This window comes from Nicotiana sylvestris, chromosome 9 (assembly GCF_000393655.2).
Source record: "Nicotiana sylvestris chromosome 9, ASM39365v2, whole genome shotgun sequence".
Classification (NCBI taxonomy): Eukaryota; Viridiplantae; Streptophyta; class Magnoliopsida; order Solanales; family Solanaceae; genus Nicotiana; species Nicotiana sylvestris.
The window spans coordinates 18350247-18362764 of NC_091065.1; the positions used below are offsets into that span (position 1 = coordinate 18350247).

The following is a 12518-nucleotide window of genomic DNA, read 5'->3' on the forward strand; positions in this document are numbered from 1 at the left end:
AACCAAACATGGAATAAATTTAAACTCAGACTTAATACTGGATATACCACCTTATCCCATCAAGCTTGGGATTATTTTACTCTATCTCTAAGAGAGGATAAAATAGTCCAGGGATTATAGTCCTAGGATTATTATCCTGAGATAAATTAGTCCGCTTACCAAACGACCCCTAAACGCTATCAATTCTCTTATCTTGGCATAATATTTGGCATCAAGTCTTCTTTGTCTCTTTTTTATAGAGTTAGAGACGATAAAAGAGATATTAACAAAAAAATTATAAACATACAACTTGAGAGACGTTTAAATATATCTTATATTTGAAAGAACACATAACCTTACTCTTTAGAGATGAAAAAAGAGTTTTAAATGATTTTCTCCACTTATTGCCCATTTGGTCAACCTTTTAAAATCGTTTTATTTTAAGGAAACGTTTTTGTAAAAAGAAATTTTTAGAGAAGTATTTTAGATAGGTACGTAATAATTAGTGTTTGACTGAATCATTTGAGATGTGTTTCTTTATCAGTTTTAGAAACAGTTCTAGTGTCAATAACAGAAACATGATACATAAACTCAGTTTCATATAAGCATTGTTTAAATAAATAAATGCTTTTAAATACCTATTATGAAAGACTTTTATTATGTTATCAGATTTTCTTTCAATAAAGAGTACTGTTAAATGTAAGAGTGCACCATTAGCCACGTTTACGCATGTTTACAATATATTCACAATATCCAATGTATTTAAAGATCAAGCAAGTCACCCAAACTTCAAGATTAAGTATCCTAAATTTTTGTATTTCTATTTTGGAATTCACAACTTAGTATCCCAAATATTTGAACTGCTAATTAGAAATTCAGGATTAGGTCTCCTGAATTCTTAACTGTTAATTTAAACACAAAACTTATACTCAAACTCCTTTTCTCATCTCTTAAAATCCATGCTTTTCCCTCTTTATCACATACCTCGATCGCAGAATTAAATCAGCAGACACTAGAAAAGTCATCCCGGATCCCTAATGAGGCCAAATGTAGATAGCAAACAATTGAACTGTAAAACAAAGGATTAGAACTTGACCAAGTGGTTGACACAATTTTCCAGCAGTATGTCCCTCTGAGTTAATGTACGCAAAAGAAACATACACAAAGCACACATTGTTCGAGACTCACAAAGTTCCAGCAAAACATACTACAATTCCATATCAATAACAGTAACTAGGTTATGATTAAAAGAACAGCAAACAGATAAACGCAACGAAGTCATGAGAAAGCAGCACATTAAAGATCTAACTACAAGCCTCATAAACCAAGAGACGCCAAATGGCAAAAAACACCTATGTAGTATTTTCACAAACCCAGATAAAAACAGATAACAGCCAAAAAGATAATACCCCCTAATGGTAAATACTGCAAAGCTCATGGACCTGATCTACGCAATTCTTCTGCTCCATGTGCAAAGTGGCACCTTTCTCCAAAAGTGCACGACCCTTTAGCAAAGTTCTCACAAATTTTTGTTTTAAAGTTGCTTGTTGCAGTGGAGCTGGGATTCTTCATCAGGGGTGCCGCAGATTTTGCTGTAACGCTCTGAATAAGCTCACGAACCATTTGACTGGCTTGTCCAATCTGATCAATTGTACCTTCAAGTTCAATATTCCTCAAGTTAGGATCCGACTCATGATCCCTAATGGAAAATTTGACTCCAGTCACACGGCTTATTTGCTTTGAGTTGACACCACCCTTTCCAATAATAGGTCCGGCAAGAGAGGCATCTACACTGATCTTAGCAGTCGCAGAAGACCCAAAGCTGGCAGCTGCTCCAAAGCCTGCAGGAGTAGTCTCTGGTCGACTACCATACCTTCCATGAGTCTGGAACATACCACGGGACTCCTCATGCAATGGAGCCATTGGCTTGCCGAGCTCCCACTCACCATGGGCAAAATTACATTTGTCACCAAATTTGCAACCTTCAGCAGTGTTGAATTTGTTGCAGAGACGAGTCTTAACAGCTGGAGGAGATGATCCATCAGGGAAAGACAGTGGAGCTATTGAATTTCTAGAAGCTGCTGGAAGAGCTGGGTTGCTGCCAAGCAATTGAGTTACAGCTTTAAGGCCTCCAGGCACATAATGCAAGAAGTGGCATCCTTCCCCAAATGGGCATCCCGAAGTACTGCAGAAAAATCAAATTAATACATTAATTCAACTAGTAAGTTGGAAAAACAAAGTTGCCATCGTGAACCATTAGAGTCAAGCTTATCAGCAAGAAGATCAATAACAGCGAAAGCTTAAGTCATACAGCAGCTCCCAGTTTCTTCACATATCTTGAATATGGCTCGATCTTTTAATTTCTTGATTAAGGCGTTTGACAAGCAAAAACACTCTACAAAACCTCTTTGTTATCATAAAAGAACATGATATCCAACTAAAATCTCCAAAATTCAAACTCTGATACATTAAGAAACACAAAGAACACCACATTGCAGGACTCGTCTACGATGTTAACTGCACATTACTACTCAAAATTACGAGTCCCTAGAGCTCTTTTGCATGTCAATTTTTAAAATTGCCCAACACTTGCTTATCAAGAGGAAAGAAAGTTGATAGGAATCAAAAAAAGGGTAATTTCACATGAACCAAAAAGTGATCAAGCATGTCTTTTTACTAGACAAGAACCAATTAATTGTAAAGTAACATGCTCACATATTTCTTGAAATCCACACATTGCATATTCACTTCTGCACAAGATTTTGACAAGAAATACAAAATACTAAAATAAGCTGAGCACAAATCTTCTAGCTATTTGCCTAGCAATATCTCCAGAAAGATGATATCTCAAAATATCGTTAGTCACTTTCTCATGACATCGTTTAAGGACCGGTCAAACTTTAGCCTATTAAAAATATTTTACAGCTTGGGGTATCAGGGAGGCAGTGGAAGGTTGGAACAATTGGAAAGTTAACAGGCCCATCAAGAAAGTCAGGAAGATGATCCCAACAAGATTTTTTGGTGGCTTTGGCAAGGAAGGAATCGCAGATGGTTTGATGGCATTTCAACTCCTATCCATACTCTCAAAGCCAAATGCCTTGTGCACCTATTTAGTTGGAGCTCTCTAACCCCTGTAAATAATGTAGTTCCCCTCCTAGACTTCATTGGCTCGCTTACTCTAGCTTAGCCCAGTTATGTGTTTACTTTTGTTTTTGTGGTTAGCTCCCTGAGCAGAATAAGGTTTTTTGTTGTAAGGGAGCTAACTCATCTTTTTTGTAGCTTTGCATCTTCATGATGCCTGCAATGAAGAATCTTATTTCATCAAAATTATTTTACAGCTTAAAGGATGAAGAAAGGACAATTCTCATATCTAAATGCTCGAAAAGCTTAAGCTAAACCTAATATAAATCACCTCAACCCAAACAAAAAAAATTGGAGACAGAGTTTTTGTTTCCTTTGGAAACTTCTCTCAAATGGATAAGGATTTTTTCTTTTCATAAAAGTTAAAACAGACTTTACATTTTTATTTTTTTTGATAAGGTAAAGAATTTTATTAATGTTCAGTCCTCGGCGAAACACCGTATACAAGTAGTATACCAAGAAGTAGAGAAACCTACACCAAAATATGGTTCTCTACAAATGTTACCTACTCGTCTATACGATCAAGGACCTCATGGGTGCACCAAAAAGAAACTAGAAACAAGAGGCTGCCCCTCATCTGTGCAAACTCACTATCGACCCCTTCACACGTTGTCCCATTCCTCTTCTTCTACACAACAAACATCAGAGCTAATGGGGCTATATCACATGCCCTCGGCGAAACACCGTATACAAGTAGTCTACCAAGAAGTAGAGAAACCTACACCAAAATATGGTTCTCTACAAATGTTACCTACTCGTCTATACGAACAAGGACCTCATGGGTGCACCAAAAAGAAACTAGAAACAAGAGGCTGCCCCTCATCTGTGCAAACTCACTATCGACCCCTTCACATGTTGTCCTATTCCTCTTCTTCTACACAACAAACATCAGAGCTAATGGGGCTATATCACATGCCCTGGGTCTTCTCTTTCTCCTTTTGAAACTCCAGCTATGCAATGCCCCCTTTACTGAACTCAGCATAACCACGGTATTCCAAACCAATTCAGAACCTCCCACCAGACTTTACAGTTAAAAGACCATCAACATACAATGGCAGCTAAAATTAGAAACTAATCATCTTCGTATAACGATCAACATCCTCAGGCAGCCAAAAAATCAGAACGTAAATCATCTTGGTATAAATTAAATGGCTCAGGTGTCCCTTGCATAAGAAAAGAAAACACTTTGCAACAAGAAGCATTGAAATTTTCTCACTAACATCTCATCTCCTTGAAGATCCTCCGTTCATATCACCTCAAAGGAAAATGAGACTTAAGAGCCAACATCCAAAATTTATTCCTTGAGACAAATCTCTACCCATGAACCAAAAGCAACAGTGATTCATTGACACCAGTACAGCAAAATGCCAATCATCACGTATATGGTCTTTTTCCACCACTATCACATAAATGTCGCACCTTCACACAGTATCTATGAATGCGTCCTCATTCCAAGTCTCCAGTAAATGTATTACTACATGAAATAACCATACAGATTTTATAAACTATAATAATAGTCTGTGAGTGTAGCAAGAGAAATGTAATCTCCGGTGCGTTGAGCGATCATGACCACAATTTCAGAATGGAATAGAACAGCAAAGTAGATGTATACTACTTTTGTAACCATAAGCTGGTTTACAAATTTCCAGGAAGATGTTACCCTCAATGTTGCACTTTTCTCCACAAATCCACATCTAAGTATCAGAGATCAACACAGATCATACTGATTATTTGTCCAGCTAACTAAAAACTTTCAACTTGGGAAAGACGATGTATAAACCTCGGATACAATGAAGTTAGTGTTTAAGATCTAAGAATTCCTCACACATAATTCATAACAATCTAATTCTCTCATACATATCACCAAACACTTCCTTTTATGATCATCCAAACCACTTCTTGTTATAGTTCCAACATTCATAAAGTATTCAGAAATGACAGAAGAATGTCAATTTCGTGTTACAAGCACAGCCTGTCCAATTCCACTCGATTTTTGGTTTAAACAACTGAACGACAAGGAAATTGAGATCAATGGTACAAACTCCAGTTGGAGGGGAAATTCCTCAAATAAGAACAGCATAGCAATTCTAAGACTACTCAATGGAGAAGGTTTCCCATTATGGTATCATGGTATGCTTTATGCACCAAGGAGGGGGGAATTAAATATCTTTTTTTAATAAGTAGAATGAGGAATTGAATATCGAAAACGTCATTTCATTCCCATTCTCAGAGTTACTACGCAATTTTAAATTAAATTTAAATACCAAAATTTTGAGTGCAATCATATCATATGTAATATAATAATCAGATGTTTAGTTTCATATTGTCCAAAATTGACTCTTCGGACTTGTCAGATTCTTTTTATTCGTTTTGTAAGTCACTTGTCAGATTCTCAGTAGCAAATTCCAGAATTGCACCACAAAAGATTACCTATTTTTCTTATCTATGCACAACCTGTTCAATAAAACAAGATACAGAGCTTATTGCTGTGAAGCAACCAAACATTTTATACACAATCAGCCGACTAGAAGAAACTGGTGACGTTTCTATCTTTTGAATACACCCATCAATTCTAAGGCATCTGAAGGGAATCACTTAACAAGTGTCATGAAAAGATAACTTATATGAAAAGAATAACGAAGTAACGGAAAAGAAGGCAGGGATTCTTATTTCAATAAAATGAAAACTGTATGCAAGCTTCTCTTCGGCGCACACTAGATATTTCTTCACTGCCTTTCGGTTGAAAGATCCTACTTCACCAACCCCCCGGCCCCAGAAAAAAAGGATCTAAAGTCAAGCGAAAATTTTATGTTAGCTTACAACACACCAGGCTGCTTCTTTCTATTCGACTTTTGGTCTAAATAACTGAATTGAAAGAAAATTAAGGTGGAAAAGTCTGCGTACAAACTTTAGTTGCAAGGTAAATTCTTCAAACAACAAAAATACCTGATAAGACTCGAAAGAAAAGGTTTTCCCAGATATCAATCATGGCATTATAATGCACCAAAAAGGGGATAAAAGAGGACTTGAAGATCTAAAATGCCATTTCACTACTTTCCCCAGCATTGCCACATAAGTGAATAAAGTTTAAAGACCAATTACGGTGTCATCATATCTAGCATCTACAGAGAGAAATGTCATAACCATCAAACATTCATTTTCAGAATACTACAATTGACTCTTCTTCGCAATTGTCAGAGTATCTCCAAGATCATCAAGTTTCAGTTAAAACAGAATCAGAGAAAACATGCTCAATGGCAAGATTTAAAACTGCACCTACCGATTTTTCTATTCCTAACAGTTCAACAAATACAAAGATACAAAGTGTATTGCTATGAAGCAACCAAACATCTTATACACATTCAGCCAACTAGAAAAAATGAGGTCCTTCCTATCTTTTGATGAAAGATATCAACCATGCACTTTACCTCTACGGACAACTTCAAGTTTGAATTTCCTACCCCTTCACAATTTACTGAATGAGAATAACAATCATCTAACCAGAAGAATTTGGTAATATTCTCCTTCCAAAAAATAATATGCATCTGGGATCTTTCTTATCAAATGACTGAAGGGAATTTCTCTGCACATAGCACAATTCACCAAAACAGCCACAGAAGAAATATATTGAAACGTGGTACCTGGTTCATGTCAAACATGTACTCTTCAATAGGCCCAAAACAAGGCACCAGTAAATTCTTCTCACAGTTTGGTGCCTGTAGCAGAGAAAAAGCCAGAGCTTATTACTTCTGTCTCAATTTAGTCACTGATAAAGTAGGGATACTTCTGAAGCTCTTTTAGACCACCCTCTAATCATACAAGTAAATCCAACTATTATATCCACTTTCATCTATGCTTTAACCAGCTCCATAGCAAAAGCAGAATCTCAAACTATCAATCAAAGTTCTGTTTTCAAGTTACCAGCTAAACTAACCAGTGTCCTACTTAAATCCACCCTAAACATCTTTTCAGATTTCTTGCGCCTTAAAACAAAGGCTTTAAGCTCATAAAATTGCTGCAAACTTGCAATCATAGCATATATGCAATATAACCAATTATGTATTACTTCATAAAACTCCACTAGTTATATGACTAGGTGTTATACTCTTCAATCTTCAGAAGCATCATGTGTAACAACCAACCTTTCCTGATTTAAACAGAAAATGGATCCCAGACCTCTGCATTATGACTTACTAATACAATGACAACTGGAAGTTTAGGGCTCTTTTCTATCTCTAAAGTCTAAACGAAGGCAATCATAACCCCTTTTTCCAACAGAGAAACAGCCACATAGGTAAAAGACCCTAGAATCAAATCAGACTAGTATTTGAGCTTTTGAAAGAATCTACGTAGGATGGTTGGTTGACTCTTACAGCAAAACAGGCTATGACAACTAAGCAAAATGAAAGTTGTTTTTCACCAGCGACAACTTCAACTACAACTGCTGCTCTGACCAACGGTGTTACATCCAAACATGCAGATAGAGATTTCACAGGTACTATTTTTAAAGCAACAATTTTTTTTGATAAAGAAGAGAGAACCGAAAAAAATTATCAGCAAATTACAACCTTTTTGATATGTAAGGTGAATTATCAGCAAGATTATATCAATGACACTCTTCTAATGATGCAGTGCATGCTACCATTAGAAAAAGGGCATCTATAATCCAACATGAATATAGCCTCCAACCAAAAATAGACATTTGACCAATAAAATCTTTGATAACTATTTTAACCTCGTGATCACATTACATGGCTTAACCATATAGATATGTCTGACGACTCTGACCTCACAATCTCTTGCACAATTAACTTTAGTGCCTCTTAATATAAACAGAGCAGCATCCTATCCTAATCTTAAAACATTTCTTCAGTCCACATGATTTCTTCTAGTAACTTGACTCATCAAGGAGAACTGAACATATGCGCCAAACCGTGTAGTTCGCCATCGTATATGACATAATTCTCGAATTAGGCATTATTATGTATACCAGCAAGATTATATCAATGGCACTTTTCTAAAACATTACAAATTTAGGAAAACTTCAGTTCATGCTACCATTTAAAAAAGGCCATCTGTGATCAAACATGACCATAGCCTCCAACCAAAAGTACACCTTTGACCAACAAAATATATGATAACTATTTTAACCTCATAATCTCATTTAAGGCTTAACCATATAAATACATCTGAAATCACGTTCATCCTGCACAATTAACTTAATGCCTCTTAACATAAACCATAGATCTCAAAAAACACAGAGCACCCCTTAATCCTTTCTTCAAACTTTTCTTCAGTCCACATGATTTTTTCTAGTAACTTGACTCATCAAGGAGCACTGAATATGCTCCAATCTTTGTACTAAGGCTATTTTTTTTTATGACCGAGAAATCCGTGATCCATCTAAGGAAAACCCTTTGGGCCAACAGCAGCCTTCAAAACTTGGGGATAATGGGCTCCTCCCTCTACCCTTCTCCACTTAAAAACCAGGCTTAGTTCGCATGGCGCAGGGCTCGAACATGTGACCTAAATCACAGATCCTTCAACCTTCGCCACTTGTACTAAACCCTTGGGGCTTCGGTATCTTTTTTTTTCTTGAAGTAATTGGTTTCATTGATAGCATCAAGAAGATGCAAAATAGTTACCTTGGGGCTTCGGTATCTTATATGACGTCTCGAGCTATGTGTTAATATGTATGTAGTGATCTCATCATTTTGAGTTCCTCTCCATCTCAAAAATAACTGATCAATAAAATAAAATAAAAGGAATGTCCTTTTGTGAATTTACACAAAAGGCCAAAAACTGAATGGTGCCTCATACTACCAATAGAGACATATCACGCCTCATCTTGTAGATAGAAATAGGTACATCAAAAGAATCAAGTTAACCAATGAATTTATTTATTTCCAACCAATAGGTAGGGATCGCATTACTTTGGATGGTATATCTTGGTGTCAAACAAATCTTATACAAGTTACAGTGAAACCAAAGAAAATGTTTGTTACCCCATCCATTCATAAAACTCTTTGAAGAAATAGTTCTCTTAACTAGTTAGCCAGAAACATTCCAATAGCCGGGATCCATTAAGCAATTGAGACCTAGTAGGCCAAGAGGAGAAGGTTTAGAACAAACAAAGTAGCATAATGGAGTGGGAAGGCAGCTAGCAGAAGTCACCTGAGACGCATGAACACTCTTGAAAAGGTTCAAGATTTTATCATTTTGGACATGCTTGAGACGCTTTTAACCAAACATGAAACATATTCTACAGGATGAAGTATACACTCTATCTCTTAGATTTGGTGATTCATGGAGTCTTTAAACACAATATTATATTTATATATATGTGTGTGCGCGCGCGCTTAAACATGTTTGCTTCACAAGATAAGTGATTCTTGAGATGCAGTAATTGGCTCGTAATTTACTTGAATGATCACAAAACACATGTTTTGTGCCCAACAGGTTATGTTCCCACCAAGTAAAATGACATGTAGTAAGGTCCATATTCGATTTTCCAGACATTGTGCTTTCTCCTTCTTTTTATTTCTTAGCCTTCATGCGTTGATCCTTAAAGTACAAATTGACTTTATAAAATCACCTCATGCAACAACATTTGCCTAATTCATCAATGAGACTAACCAATGCAAAATCTTCCCACATAACAGCTAGATCATCACAACCACCCAGAAGCCTATGCAGAAAGATTAGGTTCACGTCATACATTAGAGAATAGGAGAAGCCAAAAATACAACTTAGATTGCTTGAAAAGAGATTAGGCAAACTATAACTTAGATTGCTTGAAAAGACTTCTCATATCAAGATGCTTAGCTATTCTAAAAACTTTACCAATATAACACTCCCGGCCCACCCAAACCCTTGAAGTACCAACATATCAATTTGATTGCAAACTACAGAATTGTTCAATGTCAAGAAAAGTCACTTAGGAGGAGAGAACAGCCTAATAATCATATGAAAGACCAATTCATCTATCTGCCGCATCATCACAATGTTATTACCAGATTGACTCACCAAAGGTTCTCACAAAAATATATAGCTAAGTTTGCACTGCATTTACTTGCTAACATGATTGAGTGTAGCAGAGTCATTATACTGGCTTATTTAAAGGCAGCAGAAGTTTTCCTCCTGCTGATCAGCTTTTTTGATTATAAACTCTGAACAAGTTGCTAGTTCAACGTCATATCAAAATCATCGCATTTCCTTTCAACAACTGTTTTCAACTTAACTATTATCCCTGTAACATAACCTTGGATGACCAATCCATTAGTCCGAAAAGGATTTGAATAACTGGAATAACTACATAAATACCCTTGATTAAAATTTAAGAAGTTAGAAATATAATAAACTACACTTAAAGTACTTATTTTAGATGAGTTAAGATTGTAACCTGAAAAACTTTGTGCACGGCTTCAATTTGCTTCCTATACCAGTTGGAATTGACTCCAGTTCTGTTGCATAACATTAATCAATTGTTTTCCAGTTAAATTTGTGATATTATCCATCTATTTGAAAGACATCTATTATCACTCATTTACATTATCAGCAAAGTACAACTTTTTCAGATCAATATAAAACCAAGGAGAATGATGAAAACCATTACAAATTAAACTAAATCCTTAAGTTTGTCTCGTAAACTTTTAAAGTATAACCAGGTTTTATCTTTCTCCAGAAACAAGAACTTACACTTTTTTGGTAAGTTCTTTTTTTAGACACAGAACAACTTGCACTTGAACTCTTCAAACTCTAATTCTTTTAGAGGTGAACATAGAATATATTGTTCACGGCAATTTACCAGGACAAACTTGGCCGACAAGAAAATTCAATGTCATATACAATGTACATATCATCTAACAGACCCTTTTTTTTTTTGGAGAATATCTACCAGACCCTTTTTTACAAATAACTTCCACAATTTTTTTGGAGAACTCCAGCAAAAATTTCTGAATACATAGAAGCAAATACTAAAACCTATCTTCTTGGAGGTATAAAAAAACAAAAGAGAAACGCAAGAAGGAATTAGGTTCTCCTCTCTTTCTCACAAGAAAACAAAAAAATTCAACTCGATCGTGATAAACTATTTTACTACCATTTGTTTCAGATTTAACTTAGCAAGTTTTATATGACAATTGTTCCCTCTACTGTAAACAATTTTTCTTTTTCTTTTTTAAAAAATTGTGGTGTTCGGGCCATCTTACATGCGTCTTGACTATTCCACCAGGTGCCTGACACCTCCCACCATAAATCACCTATTTTTTCTCCGTTGGAATTTGCACCCACTTCAGTGACCACTAAGCCACACCATGGGTGACTGCAAACGATTTTAACTATCATACTTTATAAGACACTCCCCCCTCGTGGGAATATACTGTTGTTGTATACTTTATAAGACAACTCTTTCATCGCTAAAAAGTTAGACATTTAAAAAACTTTAAAAACTTAATTCATTTAACTATTCAAACTTTACACTTTGATGTAACTGTCTTTGCGACCACTACTTAGAAATTTTCAATCACCACAGCCATAAAATACATGAGTCGAAAACAACCCTATTAATCCACACCATTACTTGTTTCGGAATTAAAAAACACAAAATAAACGCAAATAGAGACAACGAGAAAAGGATAAAATGTCAACAAAAATTGATATATATTAAATTCCAAATAAAAGGGAGAAGTGAAATTAGCAAAACCCTAGATTGACAGCACGTATAGATAACAAGTAACGAAGCCAACAATATGCAAGTAAACAAAGATTAGAAAAAAAAGAGAGGATGAAATGCAAAAGGTATTTAGCAAGAAAAAGAAAGATAATAAGTACCTTGCTTAGATTTCTTAAAAGTACCATTGCCATTAATAGGGCCATGTGGCCTTCCTCTTTTTCTATCACCTCCAAACTCCATTAATGAAGCAGCAGAAGTACTCGTAGTCGCAAAAGAAAAGGAGATCGAAACCCTAGATTTGCAGAGAAGAGAAGATTAAGGGTTGTGAGCGCGAGTGAGAGAGAAAGAGAGGGAGGACTGTTTGTGTTGGGCGCGGATGTGGTAAAAGAGTGAGATTTGATGCGGTTGATGTAACTTTCCAGAAAAATGTCGGGAAAAAAAAAAAAAAATCACGTGCACCCTAAAAGGTCCTAATATAACCTGACATTTGTGATTTGTCGGATATGTACTATAGTAATTACACTATTTAAGTGTATATTTGCCCATTTTTTATTATTGATAGGTTAACATTATATTATTACCAAGAGTGTATCAACCAATTAATAGTTTAAGAATATAATTGAATCATTCATTTGTTTATGTGGCTCCAAATATGAGTCAAAATCAATAATATTGGGCGTTTCTTATTTATTTTTTGGCTTTCATGTATCAAAAGATAAATGAA

General features: G+C 35.6%; 1 protein-coding gene across 1 annotated transcript; it reads right to left on the reverse strand.

Moving 5' to 3' along the window:
* Positions 1-1171: 1171 nt before the first annotated feature.
* On the reverse strand, positions 1172-12220 carry LOC104248468 (zinc finger CCCH domain-containing protein 14-like). The gene is made up of 3 exons (XM_009804724.2): positions 11953-12220; positions 10523-10583; positions 1172-2164 (listed from the first exon to the last, which is right to left on the reverse strand). Exons 1-3 carry the CDS (start codon positions 12032-12034, stop codon positions 1414-1416), a joined length of 894 nt encoding a protein of 297 aa, XP_009803026.1. The 5' UTR covers positions 12035-12220; the 3' UTR covers positions 1172-1413.
* Between the last annotated feature and the right edge of the window lie 298 nt (positions 12221-12518).

What these genes read in the sequence shown, in the direction of transcription:
- LOC104248468 (XM_009804724.2), bottom strand. Translation starts at nt 12,034, where the DNA reads ATGGAGTTTGGAGGTGATAGAAAAAGAGGAAGGCCACATGGCCCTATT. An exon ending in TTTTAAGAAATCTAAGCAAG is followed by an intron (nt 10,584 to 11,952) that starts GTACTTATTATC and finishes GTTATGCAACAG; the next exon opens with AACTGGAGTCAATTCCAACT. An exon ending in CCGTGCACAAAGTTTTTCAG is followed by an intron (nt 2,165 to 10,522) that starts GTTACAATCTTA and finishes ATTTTTCTGCAG; the next exon opens with TACTTCGGGATGCCCATTTG.